This window comes from Ovis canadensis, chromosome 6, assembly GCF_042477335.2.
Source record: "Ovis canadensis isolate MfBH-ARS-UI-01 breed Bighorn chromosome 6, ARS-UI_OviCan_v2, whole genome shotgun sequence".
Classification (NCBI taxonomy): Eukaryota; Metazoa; Chordata; class Mammalia; order Artiodactyla; family Bovidae; genus Ovis; species Ovis canadensis.
Window position 1 is genome coordinate 126,803,221 of NC_091250.1, and position 21,414 is coordinate 126,824,634.

Below are 21,414 nucleotides of genomic sequence, written 5' to 3' on the forward strand. Positions count from 1 at the left end.
CTTTAAGGTACATTTTCATACTAATATGGTTATTTAATAAATTTTTCCATTATGAATGTCTAGATTTTAACTTTTTAAAGTCATTTGTGTATCTTTTAAAATAAACCTTCTGTTTATAGTGTTTTAAGAGATGTGTTTAATATATACTACTGAAGGCGACATGCAATATGAATTTTCTGCTCTCCCAATCTATAGCTGATTGTCTTATCTATGGTATACAATTTATAGCTCTAGTTTATTAGTTTTATGTTTGATCCAGTTGAACATGCCAAATACCAAACAGATTACTATTAACACTGACATATAGAAATCATGTTGCTCATATTTCTCTATGTCTTAAAATAATCCTTTCTTTCTGTCTTAATACCACACGCACGTGCACTTTCTCTCTCTCTGTCTCTCTCACACACACACACACTTTCTCTCTTGCACGAGAGTCTTCCCCTTTGGGTTCTTGTTTTCTTAAGGAAAAGACTAGGACTATGCAGCGCTGCTTTGTTCAGCTTCCTAGGAAAGCAGCTAACATTTTCTGTGGCTTAAACTTTGCTTTTCTTTTTCATGTGCAGAAATTGATAGGAAGAAAAGTTGATGGGATGAGAAGAAGCAAAAGTAACTTTACACTAGATTATCCTCTAAGTGATGAATAGCCATACTACTTATGTGGTTGTTGTAAGTGCCAGTAACCATAGTACTCATGTAAAAGGATTTTCCTTAGCTTGTAAACTCTTCCTTGAGCCATGGAGCATAGATAGTAAGAACAGTGCCTCTTGATAAATTTTATGTATGTGTGCCAGTGCTTCAGATTCTTTTTATCTAGTCATGAGTGTGTGACTTTGAAAACAAACATGCAACACTGTCACCACTGACGACAGAAACTAGTGTTTTATACGTGTCAGTAGTATTTCCAGTTTCGTATTTCAGCGTTGTCTGAATTTAACTTCATTTTCAGAATCTAGTTTCTTGAAATGCTTCACTGAATCTCTTGGTTCTTCATTTTTCTAACTAAAAAATTAAGAGGATTTAGAGACTAATGACTTAGAAAACTGAAGCTGAATAACTTTCTAGAGATTGTTACTAGCAGCTGAGAAGAGGAGAAAAATTGAAAATTTTAATACCGATTTTCAGTTCTCTGGACTATCTTATTTCACTGTGGTATTTTAATATGGAAATTTAGTTCTCTTGAAAAAAGCCCATTTACCAATCTGTGTCTTTAGGTATTTTTGAAACTGTAGAGCAATTTAGGATTCTTGTCTTTTTATACACATTTCATCTTTTAATCTTAGTGTGATTTATGCACCTGATTTGGTATATTCCAATGTAAATGTCATAATCTGGAAAGTTCTTTGAAACAAGGTATAGGAAAATCATGTTGTTTATCTTCTTTTATCTTAATTTAATAATTATAGACTGTGACTATATTAAGAAAAAGCAAAAATTTGTGCCTTACTCAAATATCTCTGTCCTCTGGGAGCCACAGAGACTTCTACTTCAGAGCTGCCTCCCAGCATTGGAAGAAAGAAGACTCTCACTTGGTTTTAAGGCTTTTAGTAGAAGCCTTCTGTAGCACAGAGCTGACAGTTGTTATACTTACTTGGCTTAGTTTAGCAGGAGGTGGAGTGAAGCGGGTAGGACATGGTGGTGGATAACTTTTCCTCTCACATTATATAGCATTAGTAATTTTTCTAGTTGTTCCTCCTAGGAGTCTGCTTTTAAAATTTTAGATTTGATAGTCAGATGAAAATACACTGTGATAAAGCAGAATGGAAAAGAATATGAAAAAGAAAAAAAAATATATATATATACACACACACACACATATATATATAACTGAGTCACTTTGCTGTACAGCAGAAAATTAACACATTGTAAATCAACTATACTTCAATAAATTTTTTTAAAGTATACCCATTAGAAATAACTATTGAGAGGTCTTATTTGAGTTTGAAAGTACTTTTAACACAGTAAGTAATAAAATATATTTTTTTTAAAAGCACATACTAAAGGAGTGTCTCAACAAGAAGTAGCCTGGCTTTCTTCCTATTTTCTACTCACTTTTTCCTCTTCCTATGCTAGATGTCGTAGCAGTATCACAATGATAACCTTTTAACTATCAAAGATTCCTTTTATGGGTTTCATATTTTAGATATGGTCCATCAAAGAAAGTCCATTTATTTATTTAGTCATTTTTCTTTTCTAAAAAGAAAACTCTCATGCACATCAGATCTGTTGATGTGGCATGTGTCACAGTGAGCCAATACAGTTTTTGCCAAAAAATAAGACATTGCTGTTTACCAGTGAATGGTGGGTGGACAGTATTATTTTCACAAGCATTTTGACTTTATAGTCTAGTTTAAGAAGAACTATTTTTTTCTTTTGTCACCTTTGACTCACCTTTAAGCTCAGGCATAGAGTAGCTGTTTTCATTTAAAAGATTTCCCACTTGAGTGCAGTAAAAACCAAATTACTACCAAAATGAATGTGTATATTTAATATCTTTAATAATGTCAATATAATCCAAACTGCCTGTGGATACTAATATATGAAATATACCTTAGGAATAATCAAAATTTAAATATGCTAAAAGTGATTAAGAAAAGCAAAGATTTCTTCCCCTGCTTTTCATTTGTATCCTGCCCCTACTCCTATGAATTTCTGTGCCCTGGGAGCCATAAAAAGTTCTTCTACAGTGCTGCCTGAGGGCCAGGATTAGAAAGGAGAAAGACTCTTATGTCTATCTTATATATTCAGTGTTTATTTCATTCTGAGAGTGAACATACTGGTCTGAGCTTGGAGTAGGTTTGGAGGTTGTGAAAGAAGTGTGAAGTGTAACTTAAGCACTATCTCTCAGTCTGAAATATTTCTGTTACTGTAGCCTGTCCTTTTAACGCAATAATAGGGACAGGATTAAAATGCTGCTCTATTCCAGTGGAGTAAAAATATACAGAATTATGTTAAATAACAGAAATAAAGAATCTGTTTTAGTTAGTGAAACTAAAAACCACAAAGCAATCTTTTCTAGCAGGCAAGCCCAAAGCTTTACTCGGTAGATTTTAGTGTATTACATATGAAATGGGAAGATGGGAGAAATACTTTTAAAGGGAGTAAAATTACAGAGCCTTAATTAGAGTGGTTGGATTTATTCATACTGTGTATATAGCCATTCATATTCCTGTGCCATAATGAATAAGTATTAATAATACATTATACTTAAAATATTGCTTAAAAATTGATCCAGGATTTTCTGTGATTAGATTTAATTTGAACTCATTTGACTCTTTAACAGTCTTATAAAATAGCCAGAGTAAGTATATATTCCCTAACATCACCACTACCAAATCCTTTCATGATGACATAAAGGCTGACAATTTTCATCTTTGATAACTACTTTTATCACCTTTTTATTGAATTATAATTTGTATGCAGTACTATTGGAGAAGGAAATGGCAACCCACTCCAGTATTCTTTCCTGGGAAAACCTGTGGACAGGAGTCTGGCAGGCTGCATTCCATGGGGTCACAAGAGTTGGACATGACTTAGAAACTAAGTACCAGCAGCATACAGTATTACACTAGTTTTAGATGTACAGTGTGGTAATTCAGTATTTTATGGAAAATGATCACAATGATAAGTCTAGTAACCATCTGTCCCCATACAAAATTATTACAGTATTATTAGCTATATTCTCTATGCTGTCTATTATCAATACATCTCTGTGTATAAACTGGAATTTTAAACCTCTTTATTCCTTTTACCTGTTTCTATTTTGTTTATTCCACCTTCCTCCCCTCTGGCAACCTCCAGTTTATGCTTTGTATCTATGAATATGTTTCTGTTTTGTTTTGTGTATTCGTGTTGTTTTTCAGATTCCGCATATAAGTAAAATCATACAGTATCTTTTTTTGATTTATTTCCTTTAATGTAATTAATACCTTCTAGGTCATCTGTGTTAGTGTGCATTGTAACATTTCATCTTTTTAATGGCTGAGTAATATTTCAACAACATTTCATGAGTTGCCTTTTCTTCACGTCCATGCCAACACTTGTTATTTCTTGCCTTTTTGTTATAGCCATTCTGACAGGAGTGAGTTGGCATCTCTTTGTGGTTTGCCTAATAATTAATGATGTTGAGTATCTTTTTATGTATCTTTTGGCCATCTGGATGTCATCTCTGGAAAAAAAGGCCAATTCAGGTCCTCTGCTTATTTCAAAATTTTGTTGTTGTTGATACTGTGTTGTATAAGTTCTTTCTGTGTTTTGGATATCAACCCCTTACTGTCATCTGTAGATGTCATCTCCCATTCAGTTGATTGCTTTTTCATTTTGTTGATTTCCTTCACTGTGCAAAGCTTTTTATCATTTGCTGTAGTCCCATTTATTTATTTTTGCTTTTGGTGCCTTTGCCTGAGGAGACATGTTCAAAGAAATATATTGCCTAAACCAGAGTCAGAGAGCTTACTGTCTATGTTTTCTTCTAGGAGTTTTAGGTCTTATATTTAAGTCTTTAATCCATTTTGACTTTTTTTTTTTTTTTGTATATGGTGTGAGAAAGTAATCCAGTTTCATTCTTTTCGTGTAATTCCTTTTTCCCAGCACTGTTTTTTGAAGAGACTGTCTTTTCCCCCTGTGTGTTCTTGCCTTCTTTGTCATGCAGACTAATTGATCATAAGCATGTTGGTTTATTTCTGAGCTTTGTTTTCTGTTCGATTGATCTGTGTGTCCTTTCTGTGTCAGTACCGTACTGTTTTTATTACTCTAGCTCTGTTGTATAGTTTAAAATCAAGAAGCCTGATATTTCAAGCTTTGTTCTTCTTTCTCAAGACTGCTTTGGCTATTCAAAGTTTTGTTTTTTGTTTTTTGGGGGTTCTGTGCAAATTTTAGAATCATTTGTTCTAATCATGTGGAAAATGTCATTAGTATCTTAATAGGGAGTGCATCAAATCTGTAGATTGCTTTGAATAGTATGGAAATTTTAACAATATTACTTCTAATCCATGACAACAGTCTATTTTTCCATTTATTTCTGTCATCTTGCATTTCTTTAGCACCTTACAGTTTTTAGAGTATAGGTCTTTCACCTCCTTAGTTAAGTTTGTTCACTGATTTTTTTTCTTTTTTATGTGATTATAAATGGGATTATTTTCTTGTTTTCTGTTTCTTATAGTTTATTAGTGTGAACTCAATTTTAACCCAAATATATTATGTCTAGCAATTAGTTTACAAAGACATATAGGGTACCAAGTTTTAACTGATTTTTTTAAAATTAAATATCTTTATTCCCTGTGAGAAAAGGACAAACCTATTATTGGGGCAAAACATTTTTAAGTAATAACTATAGCTCCTGTCTTAGTTCTTTGGAGAAACATTCTAGATAGTGATTCTATCTAATTCCACAGGTGGTGCTTGAGAGAGATCAGTTGCAGACCTATTTCTGTTGTTTGGATAGTTTTGTAAATCCTTGCATATGAAATAAAATTCATGCCATCACACTGGTGGGTCATTTAACCCAGTGGAGTGGCTGCTAGGATCTTGAAGCATGGGAGGAATATTCTTTCTTAATAATAATACTTTGTTTTGCATTTGCTTTAATTTTTAAACCAACAGTCAGTAAATAAAAGTACAGGATATACATTAAAATCAAAGAACCATGCTTACCTTTAAGCTATAAATTAACTTAATTTTGCACAAATATTTTGTTTTCCTCTCCTGCCTGTCCCTGCTGTGTTTCTTTGTTGGGAAATGTCTTAATTCTGGGCATCCAGAATAAGGCTATGGTCTGAAAAGCCAAGTATAATGATTAGTTTTGGGCATATTAGAATAGCCATCAGTGTCAAAGTTAGTCATTGCCCAGTACTTCTCTAACTGTATCCGTTGTGCTACACGTACACCTGCACACATAAGAGGACCAGATGTGGAGGAGTAGCTCTCAGTCATACAAGCATATGTGTAAGTTTGTCTTTAGTTCCATCTACAGTTTAGGATGCTCGTAGTAGAGTTTTTATTATTGCTTGTATAGAACAGCAGTTTTTATATGGATATAGAGAAGTTCCATGCATTCTCTAATGATTTTTTTTTAATACTTTAAAGTGAGTAATTTGAATCATGATTGTATGGGTATGTGTTAGTCGCTCAGTCATGCCCGACTCTTTGCAACTCCATGGACTCTGCCAGACTTCTCTGTCCATGGAATTCTCCAGGCAAGAATACTGGAGTGGGAAGCCATCTCCTCCTCCAAGGGATCTTCCCGACCCAGGAATCAAACCCAGGTCTCCTGCTTTGCAGGCAGATTCTCTACCATCTGAGCCACCTGGGAAGCCCCAAAAGATCATGAAATCACGATTAACATCATAAATGAGGCTCGTATTTGTGGTGGATGCAGTTTTTCTCACTACAAAATCTTTGCTGATTTCCTGGTTTTGGAGAAGGTGTACTTTTGAGTCCTGTTTATAGGAATATGCATTCTGTTATGTTGCTTTCATGTTGAAAGGAGATCTTGGTGACCTGTTGAATAGGCCTGGCAACATAAAGGCCTTCTCACACTCTTTCACTGGCAGTGATTGGCCAACGTTGTATAGTCCTATTTTTCTCTTTCATCTCTTATGGCTTCTATCTATAATATTTATTGTAACTACCATATTTACTTTTAAAAATTTTATTGTACATTTTAGATATCTTAGTGTAAGCTAATTTGCTTGCATTTATGTTTGTAAGTAGAGCTTTTCCTAACTTGTTTTATAACCCTGATACTAAAACCTGACAAGAATATTATAAGAAAACTATATACTAGTATCCCTCATGAAGTAGAGGTAAAAATTCTAAAGAAAATATTGACAGACTGAATCTAGAAGTTTATAGAAATGGAAAATGTACCATGATTAAGTGGGATTTATCCCAGAAATATGATTGACATTTGAAAATCAGTTACTATAATTCACCACATAAACAGAAGGAATTAGAAATACCATGCATATATGCATGCAGTAGAAATACCACAGATAAAGGAAGCATATCTGATAACATTCAGCAGCTATTCATGATTTTAAAACCTCTAAGGAAACTAGGAATAGATGGGAATTTCCTCAGTCTGTTAAAAACCATGCATTTTGTGTTGATTGATGTCTGCTTTTTCATACTTAGTATTGGTGATTTTAATTTTCTTTTTTATTCTTTCTTAGAAAGTATTTTTTAAGTATATGGAAGGCATAATTATTTAGTGGTCTTCTTTTATAATCCTGTTAATTTGAGTTACAGGGAAGGATAATTGGGAAGATGAAAAACAGTATTTTTGTTGACGATACATGTTTAGTTAACTCCTCTTTTAAATGAGTATTTAACTCTAGAGCTTTTATGGCTTCTAGAACGAAAGTGGTCGTGATTTCCCAGCAATAAAGATTATCATGAGTACAGCCAGTATATGACATGTTCCCAGCCTTTTCATTGTATCTTTTGTTCATCTGAACTTTGGCTAATAGATTTTAGACATAGATTACACTTGAATCTTTGACAGTTACTATATTAACTGCAGTATTTATTTTAGACAGTATCTATAGTTAGAATACTATAGTTAGTAATACAGAATAGGGCTTCCCTGGTGGCTCAGCTGGTAAAGAGTATGCCTGCAATGCAGGCGACCTGGGTTCGATCCCTGGGTTGGGAAGATCCCCTGGAGAAGGGAAAGGCTGCCCACTCCAGTATTCTGGCCTGGAGAATACAGAAAAATTCATTAGTATATAATGAGTATACTTAAAATATTATAGTTAAGAGAAAAAATTTAAGTCATTTGGGTCAGCTATCTGATGTTGCTTATATAGTGATTTTCTTTATCACTGCATTCAGTATTTCTGTTTAAGTATTGGCATGTCTGAAATAAGTATAAAATTTGGATTTATTGTTTTAATCAAAAACTAAATATTGATGTTGTTTCTCTACCTCATCTTATTCTTCTTAAAATATAGAATTATTCATTTAAAGTCCAACTGTAGAAAGTTGAACTAGTTATTCATAATTAATATTACTTGTGATGGTTCTTGATGAGGTTCTCTTTAAGGAAAATAGTTTCATTTTGAAGAGCTTTCTTTCTATTGATCGCAAGGAATATTGACATTTGTTTCTCATGGTCCTTATTCCTGATAGCAAAGGTATTGGGAAAGTTAAATATTCATAGACTTACTCAGTGAATATGGTTATTTTCAGAACATCTTGTTAAATTAAATTTGAATATGCAGAATAATTTCTTTCCTATACCAAATATGGTCTTTGCCCCTATTTTTGATCTTATAAAATTAAAATTCTTACTTATAACATCTAGCTAGCTATAGCTCACAGATATGTCACCCTTTCCTCAGCCCAACAACCCCAGTTCTGTGCAGGCCATCACATTTCAGGTTGTCTTTGTTACATCAGTTGCATCATTATGTACCATACTTTTCAAGATGATAGCACATTAATGACACTTTATATTGAATATTTATAATTTGTGTATATTAAGACATAGTACAGATTATATACATTTTCTCCTCATTTAAAAAATCCTTTACTCCATCTTAAAGAAAAAAAAAAAACCTTGCCTATATCCTTATTTTCTTTTTATTTCTATAATAAACTTGTTTGATGTCTGTACTTCACAAAACTCTACCAGCAGCTTTACTAATGCTACTGCCTTCAAAGATCATGCATGTCTTCAACTTGTCATTGTTCTCAAATCATTATCTTAACATCTGACATTGTTCCTTCATTGCTTTTTTAAATTCTTTCATTTCTCCTTTGTAAGTTTCCTGAGGTGCTCTCCTTACCATTTCTCACTGGAGTTCTTATCAGTGATGTTATAAAGAACGTTAAGCTCCCACCACTTTACTGGAGAGTTGACCCCAGACAGCTTTCTCAGCACTGTGACTCTTCTACTTGCTCCCCATTTCTGAGTGTCGCAGATGTGAAGCTTGTGAACCTTCACATGTCTAGGACACATTTCCCTTTCCTGTTGCAATTTCAGGTCTTTACTGTCCTTACACTTATTCAGTTAATGATTTTTACCACTTATATTCTAAAACCTCTTGATTCTTCCTTTCCATTCTTTTTTCCTGTTTCATTTCCCATCTGCTTTTCACTGTTTCAGGTACCTCCAACTGTACCTCCTTCCTGAATTTTTTGAAGGACTTCTGGTTGGCTCATTTCTCACCACGTTAACCATATTTGCCAAGAGGAGTCTTCCTAAAATACAGGAAAAGTTATCATCGTGCTTGAATGCCTGTATCCAGTTGTTTTTTGTTTGTTCCTTTTTGTTTTTTCGCTTCCTAAATAAAATGTGTCCTGTAGCCTGGCATTCAAGGCTAAGTGTTCTGTCTAGCCCAGGGTGCTTTTCTAGCTTTTATTTTCCTTTTTTCCAACATGTTTCAGCCAACATGACTCTTATTTCTTAAATAAATTCATTTTTTCCTTCTCTCTTTTATGTTTCTCCTTCCACTTGAAAAATTTATTCAAAACCATTTTCTTACAAATATTCTACTAGCCTACCTTTTCTTAACTCCCTAAGTACCACTATTTTCCCCTTTACCAGAACTGCGATCCAGTTTCACCTGGGGATTTAAGAAATTGCCTGTTTATTAGCCAGGTTACTCCCTTCCTCCAGCACACTTCCTCTGAAGCACTTTAGCAACTGTTTTACAAGATCATCTTATTTACTTTTTTATCGTGATCCCCACAGAATCCAGCATCAGGATTGCCGCAGAGAATTATGTAGTCTGTTCCTCTACAAGTGTGTGTCCTGAAGGGTGGGCTCAGGTGGGGACCAAAGTCTTGGAGGGGAGCCTCTTCTGTTCTGCACATGTGCAGAATCTCTGTCCACCCTGTCATGTAACTGATATACATGCAGTACATCAAGATCTTATATGCAAGTATAATTTGGTACTTTCATCCTTCATTACTATGGTCTGCAAGTGTTTTGTTGATGTTGTTTTCTTATCAATTAGTCTGTGTCATTTCTTTCTGCCACCAATTTCTAAAAGGTTTCTCCTGTTACATACCCAGTTTAACCATCCCCATACAGCAGATTTTTGCTGTTTTCCATAAAAAAATCAAAGTGATCTAGTGTTTGTTTATGACATAATTGTTATCATATGGCCATGTTTATTTCTAAGTCATTCCCCTGACAACGTCTCTCTTGAATTCAGGTAATTGAACTTTCAAGCTATCTGAATGTTCCTTAATTTTTGATACCTATATCACTTTCACTTTTTATTTTTTCACTTTCATTTTTAAGCCTTTAATTGTTGCTCTTTTTATTCCTGACTTTTATCACTTTCTTAGATCTGAGATTCAGGTTATATTTGTTCTTATATTTTAGGTCGTTCTTCCCTCTTTCCAATAGATGATGGCTTGCTGGATGATGGGCATAATGATCAAGTTGGTGTTTTAAATTCACCCACATGTTACTCAGCTCATCAGAATGGAGAGCGAATAGAACGTTTCTCTCGAAAAGTTTTTGTTGGTGGTCTTCCTCCAGACATTGATGAAGGTAAAATGATGACTTGTGATACTAAAGAAAAAAACCTAAAATATAGTGTGAATGGGGATCTAAGTTTGTTTCTTTACTTTGTATATTTTACATATTGTTACTGTGAGCATTGCTTATAAATCATATTTTCCTTTAGTTCATGTCTCAGTTATTTTTAAAATATAGAACATATTTAAATACATTAAATTTTCTGTTTTATATATTTATTTAAAACTTTAAAAAACTTTTTGTATGACCATGACACATATGACCAAACTTTTTGTATATATGTGACTTAACCATACATAAAAACTTTTCATATGACTGTAATGCATGCGCACACAGGCACACAAACACACACACACCACAAACAATGAATTAAAGGTAACCAACCATGAAACTTTCGGAGAAGGCAATGGCACCCCACTCCAGTACTCTTGCCTGGAAAATTCCATGGACGGAGGAGCCTGGTGGGCTGCAGTCCATGCGGTTGTGAAGAGTCGGACACGACTGAGCGACTTCACTTTCACTTTTCACTTGCATACATTGGAGAAGGAAATGGCCACCCACTCCAGTGTTCTTGCCTGGAGAATCCCAGGGACGGAGGAGCCTGGTGGGCTGCTGTCTATGGGGTCGCACAGAGTTGGACACAACTGAAGTGACTTAGCAGCAGCAGCAGCAACCATGAAACTTTAATGTATAAGAATCAAAAATTCAACTTAAGTGTAAATGTACTTTTAGAAACAGATAAGAGACTATACAACCTAAACAAGGAATGGAAACAGTACATAAACAGAAAATTCAGATTTTATAAAGAATATTAAGCATATGTAAAAATTATCCTGTGTAATAATAACTAAAGAAAGATACTTCAAGATAAATATAAAATACTGAAACTAATACTTGTGAGACTGTGGGAAATCTGCCACTCTCATTTACAATGTAATAATAGAGAAAATATTACTACATTTTGGGAATTTTTTCAGTTATAATTCAAATATCCACAGACTTATTCTATATACTAATCTGTACCAAAAGTTTCCATGTGATAAATAAGCTTGAACGTGTCATTGTATTTGACCTGTACATCTTTCAGTGAAACTACCAAGCATGTATAGACTCTAGTATATTTTAGAAATATTAAAGCTTTATGTGTCTTGTTCAGCAGACCTTTTTTTTTCCTACAATATGTTACTTTATCAAGCAGTAATGTATCTCTTTATGGATCTTTAATTTGATATAATGTCAGCATGTTTTTCAAGTCAGTAATATTTATAATTGCTATACTGTCAATCCCTTAGTGTCCATATGGTATTATATAATATTTTAGAAGTCATGCTGAACTGATTATTCTAACCAATGTGCTGCTTAAAAACTACTTTGACTAAGTAGATTAAATTTTATGTATCATTTTAATGAGGATATTAGACATTTTTTCTAGTATTTGTATTTTTGGGTTTATATTTATATTATCTTGGGCTATTTGGTACTTTAAAATATTAAATCTTTTAAAATAACATAAAATACAGGATTTTTTAGAATGAATCATTAAAATTAATTCCTAATGCATGTTATTGTACTTTTTTAAGATGAAATAACTGCTAGCTTCAGAAGATTTGGGCCTTTGGTCGTGGATTGGCCTCATAAAGCAGAAAGCAAGTCCTATTTTCCACCAAAAGGTAAGAGGGTTTTTTTGTTACTGTTTGCTAGGGAATAAGTTATATGAGAGCTAAAGAAACAATTCGTCTTCCCTAGTGGCTGAGACGGTAAAGAATCTGCCTCCAATGCAGGACTAGGTTCAATCCCTGGGTCAGGAAGACCCCCTGGAGAAGGGAACGACTACCCTCTCCAGTACCCTTACCTAGAGAATTCCATGGACAGAGGAGCCTGGCAAGCCACAGTCCTTTCCCTTTCACAAAGAAATAATATCAATTACTCTGTGTTTTCTTTTAGAATTGAATATGAGTACATCTTTGTATAAAAACTAATAGAGTAATTTGTAGAGGTCGGTAACAATGTATCAAGTGAGGCAGAATGTTTCTGAAAGCTATTTGGTTCACTTCAAGCCAGTCAAGAATCATCAGAGACTTGCTATGCCTTCTCTATAATGATTTGATAATGATTTCAAAGGCTTGTATCAACAAATATTTGAGTCTTTTTTCTGCCTAAGGTATCCTTCTCAGTAGCTTGGGCACAGACATATAAAAAAGTGTCTCCGCTCAGTGAAATTAAGAAATGTATCAATTCAGTCACTCAGTCCTGTCTGACTCTTTGCAACCCCATGAACTGCAGCACACCAGGCCTCCATCACCAACTCCCAGAGTTTACCCAAATTCATATCCATTGAGTTGGTGGTGCCATCCAACCATCTCATCCTCTGTCATTCCCTTATCATCCTGCCCTCAATCTTTCCCAGCATCAGGGTCTTTTCAAATGAGTCAGCTCTTTGCATCAGGTGGCCAAAGTATTGGAGTGTCAGCTTCAACATCAGTCCTTCCAATAAACACCCAGGACTGATCTCCTTTAGAATGAACTGGTTGGATCTCCTTGCAGTCCAAGGAACTCTCAAGAGTCTTCTCCAACACCACAGTTCCAAAGCATCAATTCTTTGGTGCTCAGCTTTCTTCACAGTCCAACTCTCACATTCATACATGACCACTGGAAAAACCATAGCCTTGACTAGATGGACATTTGTTGGCAAAGTAATGTCTCTACTTTTTAATATGCTGTCTAGGTTGGTCTTAACTTTCCTTCCAAAGAGTAAGCGTCTTTTAGATTCATGGCTGCAGTCGCCATCTGCAGTGATTTTGGAGCCCAGAAAAATAAAGTCGGCCACTGTTTCCACTGTTTGCCCTTCTGTTTGCCATGAAGTGATGGGACCGGATACCATGATCTTCATTTTCTGAATGCTGAGCTTTAAGCCAGCTTTTTCACCCTCCTCTTTAACTTTCATCAAGAGGCTCTTTAGTTCTTCTTCACTTTCTGCCATAAGGGTGGTGTCATCTGCATATCTGAAGTTATTTAAAAATGTATGAAGTGAGAATAAAATATAAACCCATGAATATTTTAAGTATTGCAAGATGTCCTTAAGTGTTCCAGAGATGATGAGAGTAATATGTACTCTGTTGGTGAATTTAGATAGAGAAGGAAATGAATGGTCAGGAAAAACTCAGTTACATAAAGAGATAAGATGTGCAGAGTCACGTATTGCTAGGATACTGTGATGACTGATCCAGAGAAGAGGATCACAAATGGAGCTAACATTCATTTGAGCAAAATGATGCCACCATCAGTGGGCAGAGGAAGAATCACCTGCCTGGAGTGAGCAGCAGGAGAGAATTTAGCCTGAATCCAGCTAGTCATGGCAGATCCTCATAGGTGAATAAAAGAAAGGGGGAGATTGAAAGACTTGACTTTGAATATCATTCAAATGTAATTTTAGAAATAAAAAAGTACACCATTATTATCATGGCTGAGTGGATTTTTCAAGCCTGGGGAAAAGACTCCAGTAGATCTATTGAATAACCTGATTTCGACTCTGGGAAAGGAAACATGTCAGAGTTATTGGCATCCAAAAACCAGCTTAGGGTTTCCGGTGATAAATTGTTCAGGCCATCTCTACCTTTATCATTGAGAATTACAGAACTCCCATGAGTGGTTGATGTTGTTTTTTAGAGAAATGGAATAATGCAGTGATTTATATATATGTGATTTACATATATATATATATACACACATACATACATACACACACACCTTAAACTCTGGGAATTGCTGATGGACAGGGAGGCCTCGCATGCTGCAGTCCATGGGGTTGCAAAGAATTGGACACAACTGAGTGACTGAACTGAACTGAACCTTTAAATCTTACGGAACCCTTCGATCCCGGATCTCAGGCAGCTTTTAGAATGTACTTCTACCTATGGACCTGTTTCCATGTACTCTAAATTGTAACATACTGGATCTGGAGGTCTTGCATCCTTAGTTTAGAGAGAAAGCAAGCTTCATGTTGATGTAGATGTTCATTTCTTAGCTTGGTTTTAATCTGTTGTTCAGTGTTACGATCTTGTCTTTTATAGTTTATTTCACCAAATGTTCAATAAAAATGCCTGTTAGTTCTGGACATTTCTGCCTAAATTACCATCATCCTTTGTCTGGACTATCTCAGACATATGACTTAGTCTGTCCACATCTCTGGATATCCCCAGTGTTTCTCCCACAACACAGCTAGAGTTATATCTATTAATGTCAGAACCTATTAATTTCAAATTTTTCCAGTAATCTATCAGACTGTGTCTTTACTCATCTTTGTATCCTCAGTAATTCATGGATTGAAAGTCCCCTAATAAGTGATATAAACAACTAGGATGGTTTATCCTTTGACTTGACGTAGGCAGAGGAAAGCTTCACTGTGAAACTTTGAACCAAATCTAAAGGATATTGTGTAGTTTAGATAGATTAAAAAGCTGTTCAGTAGAGTTACAGGCAGGGATTGAAGTACAAGTTTAGAAAGGTACTGGAATTAGTTTCTGTCAAGACAGGTATCCATTTTCTGCATGGACTTCTTGTTCAGATAAGGGGTGGATTTAAGCCTAGTGAGATAGATTGATTTCTGATTCATGAAACAGAAGAGCTGCTGTCATTGTTGCTATTGCATTGTTATTGTAATTTTGTGGTAGTTGTTATTTTCTCAAACTGAAAACAAGAAAAACAGCAAAAAATCAGCAGTGGCAAATCATAGTATTTTGGTACAGTTATAGTTGATTGTACCCATTGCCAAAGACCAGTGTTCCTAAACCTTGCACGTTCATGCGTTTTTGTCATTGCTGGAATTCATCATTCCGTGGTTTGGGAAAACACTGGTGTAGAAACATGCAGTTGATGAAGTTGCCTTGTAGTTGAGGTAGTGACTCTAGCCCTTGACGCTGAACCACACTTACACACACCTGTCCTTTGCAGTGAATAAAGTTCACCTTGTGTAAACATTGTTGTTCCCCAAGTCATTTGGGACTGTTTGCAATTCCATGGATGAATGTAAACACTAGCTTTCATTAATAAATTCTAAAGAACATGTTAGGTGGTATTTTTGATGAGACTATTTTAATATTTAGTGGCTTGCCTTAGCTAGATCAAAATTTACCTGCCATATTGCTTAATTAATTTTTGTGATACAAATATTTCTTTCCTAATAATCACAAAAATAATTTAGCAACTTAAAACATTAATATAAAAAGTAGCATCATAAAACATAACATTAAAAATTTTAAATGCTCTTTTAGTAAATCGACCTATACTCCCCCATTATTACAAAACAGTTATAGCTCTCAGAACTGTAGCTTGTATCAAAATTAATGCCTTCACATATAGAAAGCCAGTCTTTATTTTCTCATTTTTTCAAGCCTACTTAAGTTTTTCTTAACAATTATAAAAGTCTAAGATATGTTTCTGATCTTGCGTACTCATACATATGGAAGTTTCTATTTGTGTAGAAATAGAAGTGGTTTGATTGCTTATTTGTGCAATCAGATATAGTAATTTTATTAAAATGAAGTAGTTCTTTTGTGTGTCATATCAGATCTTTGTGGCACTAAAAGCGATTATTGGCAATAAGCTGTGGGGTTTTTTTTGACTTCTAGTAAAACATGAACTCACTCTTCCCATTGTTTAATGGACCAGACATGGATGGCCTGTTTGATGGCATTTTCATACTGAGACTAGATTTCATTGCTCTAAATTTGCATAGAAATCTTGTCAAGGGAAAGGGGTATTTTTAGGTCACTTACAGTTATCTGCTACTGGGAATAATCACATAATAGTAAACTTGTAAATTTTGATGCCTTTTTATAATGAAGTCTGTTCTGCCTGATGGATACATAATATTTGATTAAAGATTGACTGGTTGTCACAAGGAAAGGAGGAAGGGCATATTTCCAAAAGAGCATAGGAATCTAAGCAAAAACTTAACTCCAAAGTGCAAACCCAGTCTCCATACTGTTTGGAAAAAGTGTTCTGCTGCTCAGCCACTTTGAGACTTGATTTAAAAGTCTGACCCATCCTGAAGGAATCTGCTTCATTCCAACCTCCCTAAGGGAGTTTTCTTAGTATCATTTGGAAGTGGTCAGGTTGACTGTGGAATTTTCCCCTACTTACAGGAATTCCAGGGCCTTTCCACATGTGCTCCTTCCACCTGCCCAAGAGTATGCTCTAGAACTTATCTTTCCCTGAGGGCACCTGAAGAAAATTGTAGCTTCTGCTGGGCTCAACTGGTTAATCCAGCCAAATTCTTTAAGGAGACAGTATCATGGGATACCTTAGAGCAGATCTAGGTTTGAAATTAATCAACCAACTACTTGCTTATGTGACCGGCTTTGGGCAAGTAATTCAACCACTTGACACCTCAGGGTTTGTTTTGTTTTTCTTTTTTTTTTTTCTGTAAATTGGAGATAATGTTTCATAGTTACTCTGAGAATCAAATATTTATGTGAAGCTCTTAGTATAATATCAGATATTAAATGCTCTATATAAAGTAGTTAATTTACCGAGTATTTGTGTTTGTGTGTATTCTACAGGATGTTGTGTTCTCCAATAGAAACATAATGATTGTAATCCTATTTGATAGTTCATTTTTATCTACTTCAAAGGCGTGTGTTTTCTAAACAGTACTAAAGTTTGGGATGAAATCACTGACCTTGACTCACTGCCTCATTTTCATGGCTGTTACAGGCTATGCATTCCTTCTCTTTCAAGAAGAGAGCTCAGTTCAGGCACTGATTGATGCTTGTATTGAAGAGGATGGAAAACTCTATCTGTGTGTTTCCAGCCCAACCATCAAGGACAAACCTGTAAGTAAATGCTACTCGAACTTGAAGCTACAAATGAAAGTTTTCCAAAAACTGTTTTGAAATGATTATTAGTGAAAAAACTACTGCATTAAGGGTTCAGTTTTTAAAAGTTCATATAACTTAAACAGTATCTAGATTAAAATATTAACAATTTGTTTCCTAAAGCATCTGTCCAAAATTCTGAACTATGGAAGCACCACAGTTGGCAGAAAGTTCATCAGCTATTAAAGCAGCGAGACCTAAGGCCATAATGTCATCTTCTTCACAGGTTCAGATCCGTCCTTGGAATTTGAGTGATAGTGATTTTGTGATGGATGGTTCTCAACCTTTGGATCCTCGAAAAACAATTTTTGTTGGAGGTGTTCCTAGGCCATTACGGGCTGGTAAGTAGAATGTTAACAAATTTTGTTTCTTTACAAAAATCATTTAAACATGAATTGATTCAGTAAGCATTGGGCACCTATTGTGTATATGTCACCACTAGATCAGCTAGGGGCAGATTCTCCTCCAACAGCTGCTTGCTGGAGAATCGAGACAAGTTCTAAAAACTGCCCTTGAGACCATTAAGGAACTGGAGAATAGGACAACCATCTATCAGTATGTATAGCTAACTCCAGACAGACTCTATAAGAAGAATCCACTCAGGCACTTAAGTCCGCTTAAGTGTAACTCTCCAAGATGTGAGAATTTGGGGTCTGTTTATTTGATACAGGTTGATTCTGATATCTGAAAGACACTTTAGATAGTTGAATGACAAACTTCTGTTCATCAGTCATCAGAATCCAGGGATCTACCAGAAGATGTCATATGGTGCATAATTATAGACATAAATGCCCACAGTACAAGCAGGTTTTATGATACTGTGCACCCTTGTGAAGTATGTTAACTCCTTGCATCACTGAGAACACCCTCTTCCAGTATCAAGGTGCTTGTTAAACCACTGTTCACCCGTGTAAATACTTACAGGTATACCTACTACAAAGAAGCACTACAGGAAACAGAAGGGCATAAAGCAAGGAAATGTGATATAGCCTAATATTTTGAAAATACTTGTATTTGAGCTGACACATGAAGATTGAACAGAAGGAGATTGTGTGGAGTGTGTTTCAGATAAAGGGGTCAGGATATTCAAAGATGTTTGGTGGAGGGAGGCCGAGTGCATCAGAGGGACTGAGGGGAGTCCAGAGTCACCACCTAGGGCCTAAGGAATGAGGGGAGAGACACAGAAGACATGGAAGAGGTAAATAACAGTCAGATCATAAAAGTCCAACAGCTAATTTGATATTTATCCTCAGAGCAGTGGGAAACCAATGAAGGGATTTTAAGTAAAAGAGAGAGACATCATATTTGCATTTTTGAAAGACCAGTTTAGCTGATGACTTGTGGAGGGGAGAGTTGAGTTGAGAGTACATATAGGTGGACGAATTCAGGAGCCTGTTATTACAGTCCAGGAGACAGTTAGCAGTGGCTTGGATTAGTGGTGGTGGTGGTAGAAGAGCCAAGTGAACAAGTGTTATAGGTATTTATGAAGTAAACGCAAAGGCTCAATCTCAGTTTTCAGTCTTAAGCTACTAGGTAGACAGTGGTACCATTACCGAGAAGATCAAGAACACTGGAGTAGGTTGGAAGAAGATTGTGGTTTTGAAGACTAGTTTGTGCCTCCATTCAGAGTTCCCAAGCAGAAATTTCAGTTAAGCCATTGGCATCTTCTATATCTTCAAGAGAATCACCCTTGGTGCTGTTTTGAAAATAAACTGGGGGGTGGGAAGAGCACAGATCAGAAACGAAGTGATACAACTATTGCCGTAATCTAATGAAAAATAATGGTACTTTGAAACAGGATGTTAGGCATGGAGGCAGAGTGGTTCGATTCTAGATATGTCTGGAAATCAAGTTTATGGGATTGCATGCACTGTGGGAAACAGAAAAAAACAGGAAGGAGGAAGCCAAGCCTCTTGAGTTGGCAATTTCATCTTTTCCATCACTTACTGAGTCAGTGAAAACACACTGGGGCATGCTTAGACAGGTAGCGAAAGGTCAGGAGCACCATGTAGGACAGTGCGTGCTACAGGGCCAGTTAGACATCTGTGACTGGTCCATTGGGCAGCTGAGCGGTCCACTTCTGGGCTGAGAGCAGATGGGCCCCAATTTACAAGACAGAGGACTGGACCTAGAAGAGAGCATTATCCTATTGACTTTCACTTAAAAAAAAATACTTTAAGACTGTTGATTCACTGTGTTCTCTCCTATTTGATGTGCACTTCTTTTCATTTTCCAGTGGAGCTTGCTATGATCATGGACCGGCTGTATGGTGGCGTGTGTTATGCAGGGATTGATACAGATCCAGAGCTGAAATATCCAAAAGGTGCTGGTCGAGTTGCTTTCTCCAATCAGCAGAGCTACATTGCTGCCATCAGTGCCCGGTTCGTTCAGCTTCAGCACGGTGATATTGATAAACGCGTAAGTTGCATATTGGAAAATCATTTAAGTCCTGTAATAAGCTGCTGATACAAAGCTTACTGGGCTTCCCTGGTGGCTTAGATGGTAAAGAAACTGCCTGCAATGCAGGAGACCTGGGTTCAGTCCCTGGGTCAGGAAGTTCCCCTGGAAAAGGGAATGGCAACCCACTCCAGTATTCTTGCCTGGAGAATTCCATGGACATAGGAGCGTGGTGGCTACAGTTCATAGGGTCACAAAGAGTTGGACACAACTAAGTGACTAATACTTGCACTTTCACACTTTCCAAAGCTTGCTATCCTACAGAGTTAATAATGCAATTCAATAAACTGAGTGCTTATTTGTATACTCCTTTAGCTCTTAAAGAGTATTATATCAAAAGATCCCTGCATTATGAAATTCTTGATGAGACATTAAACTTTAGGTATAATACACAGAATTTAAATATCATTTTAAAGCCATTTTAGAAAATAGCCAACAAGGTATCTTAATATCTTTCTAACTGTGGAGGCAGAGCTTGTACTCTGGGGCCAGACTCCCTGGGATCCCATTTCCACCCTGTGCTCCATACCCCTGGGCAAATGAACCTTCTTCACACCTCTTATTCTTCATGCACAAGTTGGAAAACAGTAATAGTATCTCTTTCACAGTTATTTAGAGGAATAAGTGAATTCATATCTGTAGAAGCACTCAGAGATAGGCACTAGTATTAAATGTTACTTATTTTTCATTTTTCATAAAATCTAAAGTAAAACCCATTGTGTATATTTCCCTAAATATATGCAGTAACAAATGTAAATTTGTAAATAAGCCAAAATACAAATAAACTAAACACACAAGATGATTGCTTTAAACCTTAAAACATTTACTCTCTAGCAGCACTGCTAGGTCATCATAGTAAGAATTTTCAGGAAGTCCTATGGATTATAAATGAAAGCTCCCCTACTGTATAATTTCTAATACTGATTCAGTTCAGTCGCTCAGTTGTGTCCGACTCTTTGCGACCCCATGAATCGCAGCGCGCCAGGCCTCCCTGTCCATCACCAAATCCCGGAGGTCACCAAGATTCATGTCCATCGAGTCGGTGATGCCATCCAGCCATCTCATCCTGGGTCATCCCCTTCTCCCCCTGCCCCCAATCCCTCCCAGCATCAGGGTCTTTTCCAATGAGTCAGCTCTTTGCATGAGGTGGCCAAAGTACTGGAGTTTCAGCTTTAGCTTCATTCCTTCCAAAGAAATCCCAGGGCTGATCACCTTAAGAATGGACTGGCTGGATCTCCTTGCAGTCCAAGGGACTCTCAAGAGTCTTTTTCAACACCACAGTTCAAAAGCATCAATTCTTCGGCTCTCAGCCTTCTTCACAGTCCAACTCTCACATCCATACATGACTACTGGAAAAACCATAGCCTTGACTAGACGGACCTTAGTCAGCAAAGTAATGTGTCTGCTTTTAAATATGCTATCTAGGTTGGTCATAACTTTTCTTCCAAGGAGTAAGCGTCTTTTAATTTCATGGCTACAATCACCATCTGCAGTGATTTTGGAGCCCCCCAAAATAAAATCTGACACTGTTTCCACTGGTTCCACATCTATTTCCCGTGAAGTGATGGGACCAGATGCCATGATCTT

The 21,414-nt window shown here is 36.1% G+C and overlaps 1 protein-coding gene across 9 annotated transcripts in view; it reads left to right on the forward strand.

Annotated features, from left to right (window-relative positions):
• CPEB2 (cytoplasmic polyadenylation element binding protein 2) overlaps nucleotides 1-21,414 on the forward strand; it is a 74,558-nt gene that overhangs the window by 47,426 nt on the left and 5,718 nt on the right. For all 9 annotated transcript variants that reach the window (XM_069594704.1, XM_069594705.1, XM_069594706.1 and 6 more), the window contains 5 exons: nucleotides 10,337-10,507; nucleotides 12,076-12,165; nucleotides 17,210-17,328; nucleotides 17,597-17,711; nucleotides 19,607-19,788. In XM_069594704.1, coding sequence (XP_069450805.1) covers nucleotides 10,337-10,507; nucleotides 12,076-12,165; nucleotides 17,210-17,328; nucleotides 17,597-17,711; nucleotides 19,607-19,788 — 677 coding nt within the window. The remainder of the gene's footprint in view (nucleotides 1-10,336; nucleotides 10,508-12,075; nucleotides 12,166-17,209; nucleotides 17,329-17,596; nucleotides 17,712-19,606; nucleotides 19,789-21,414) is intronic.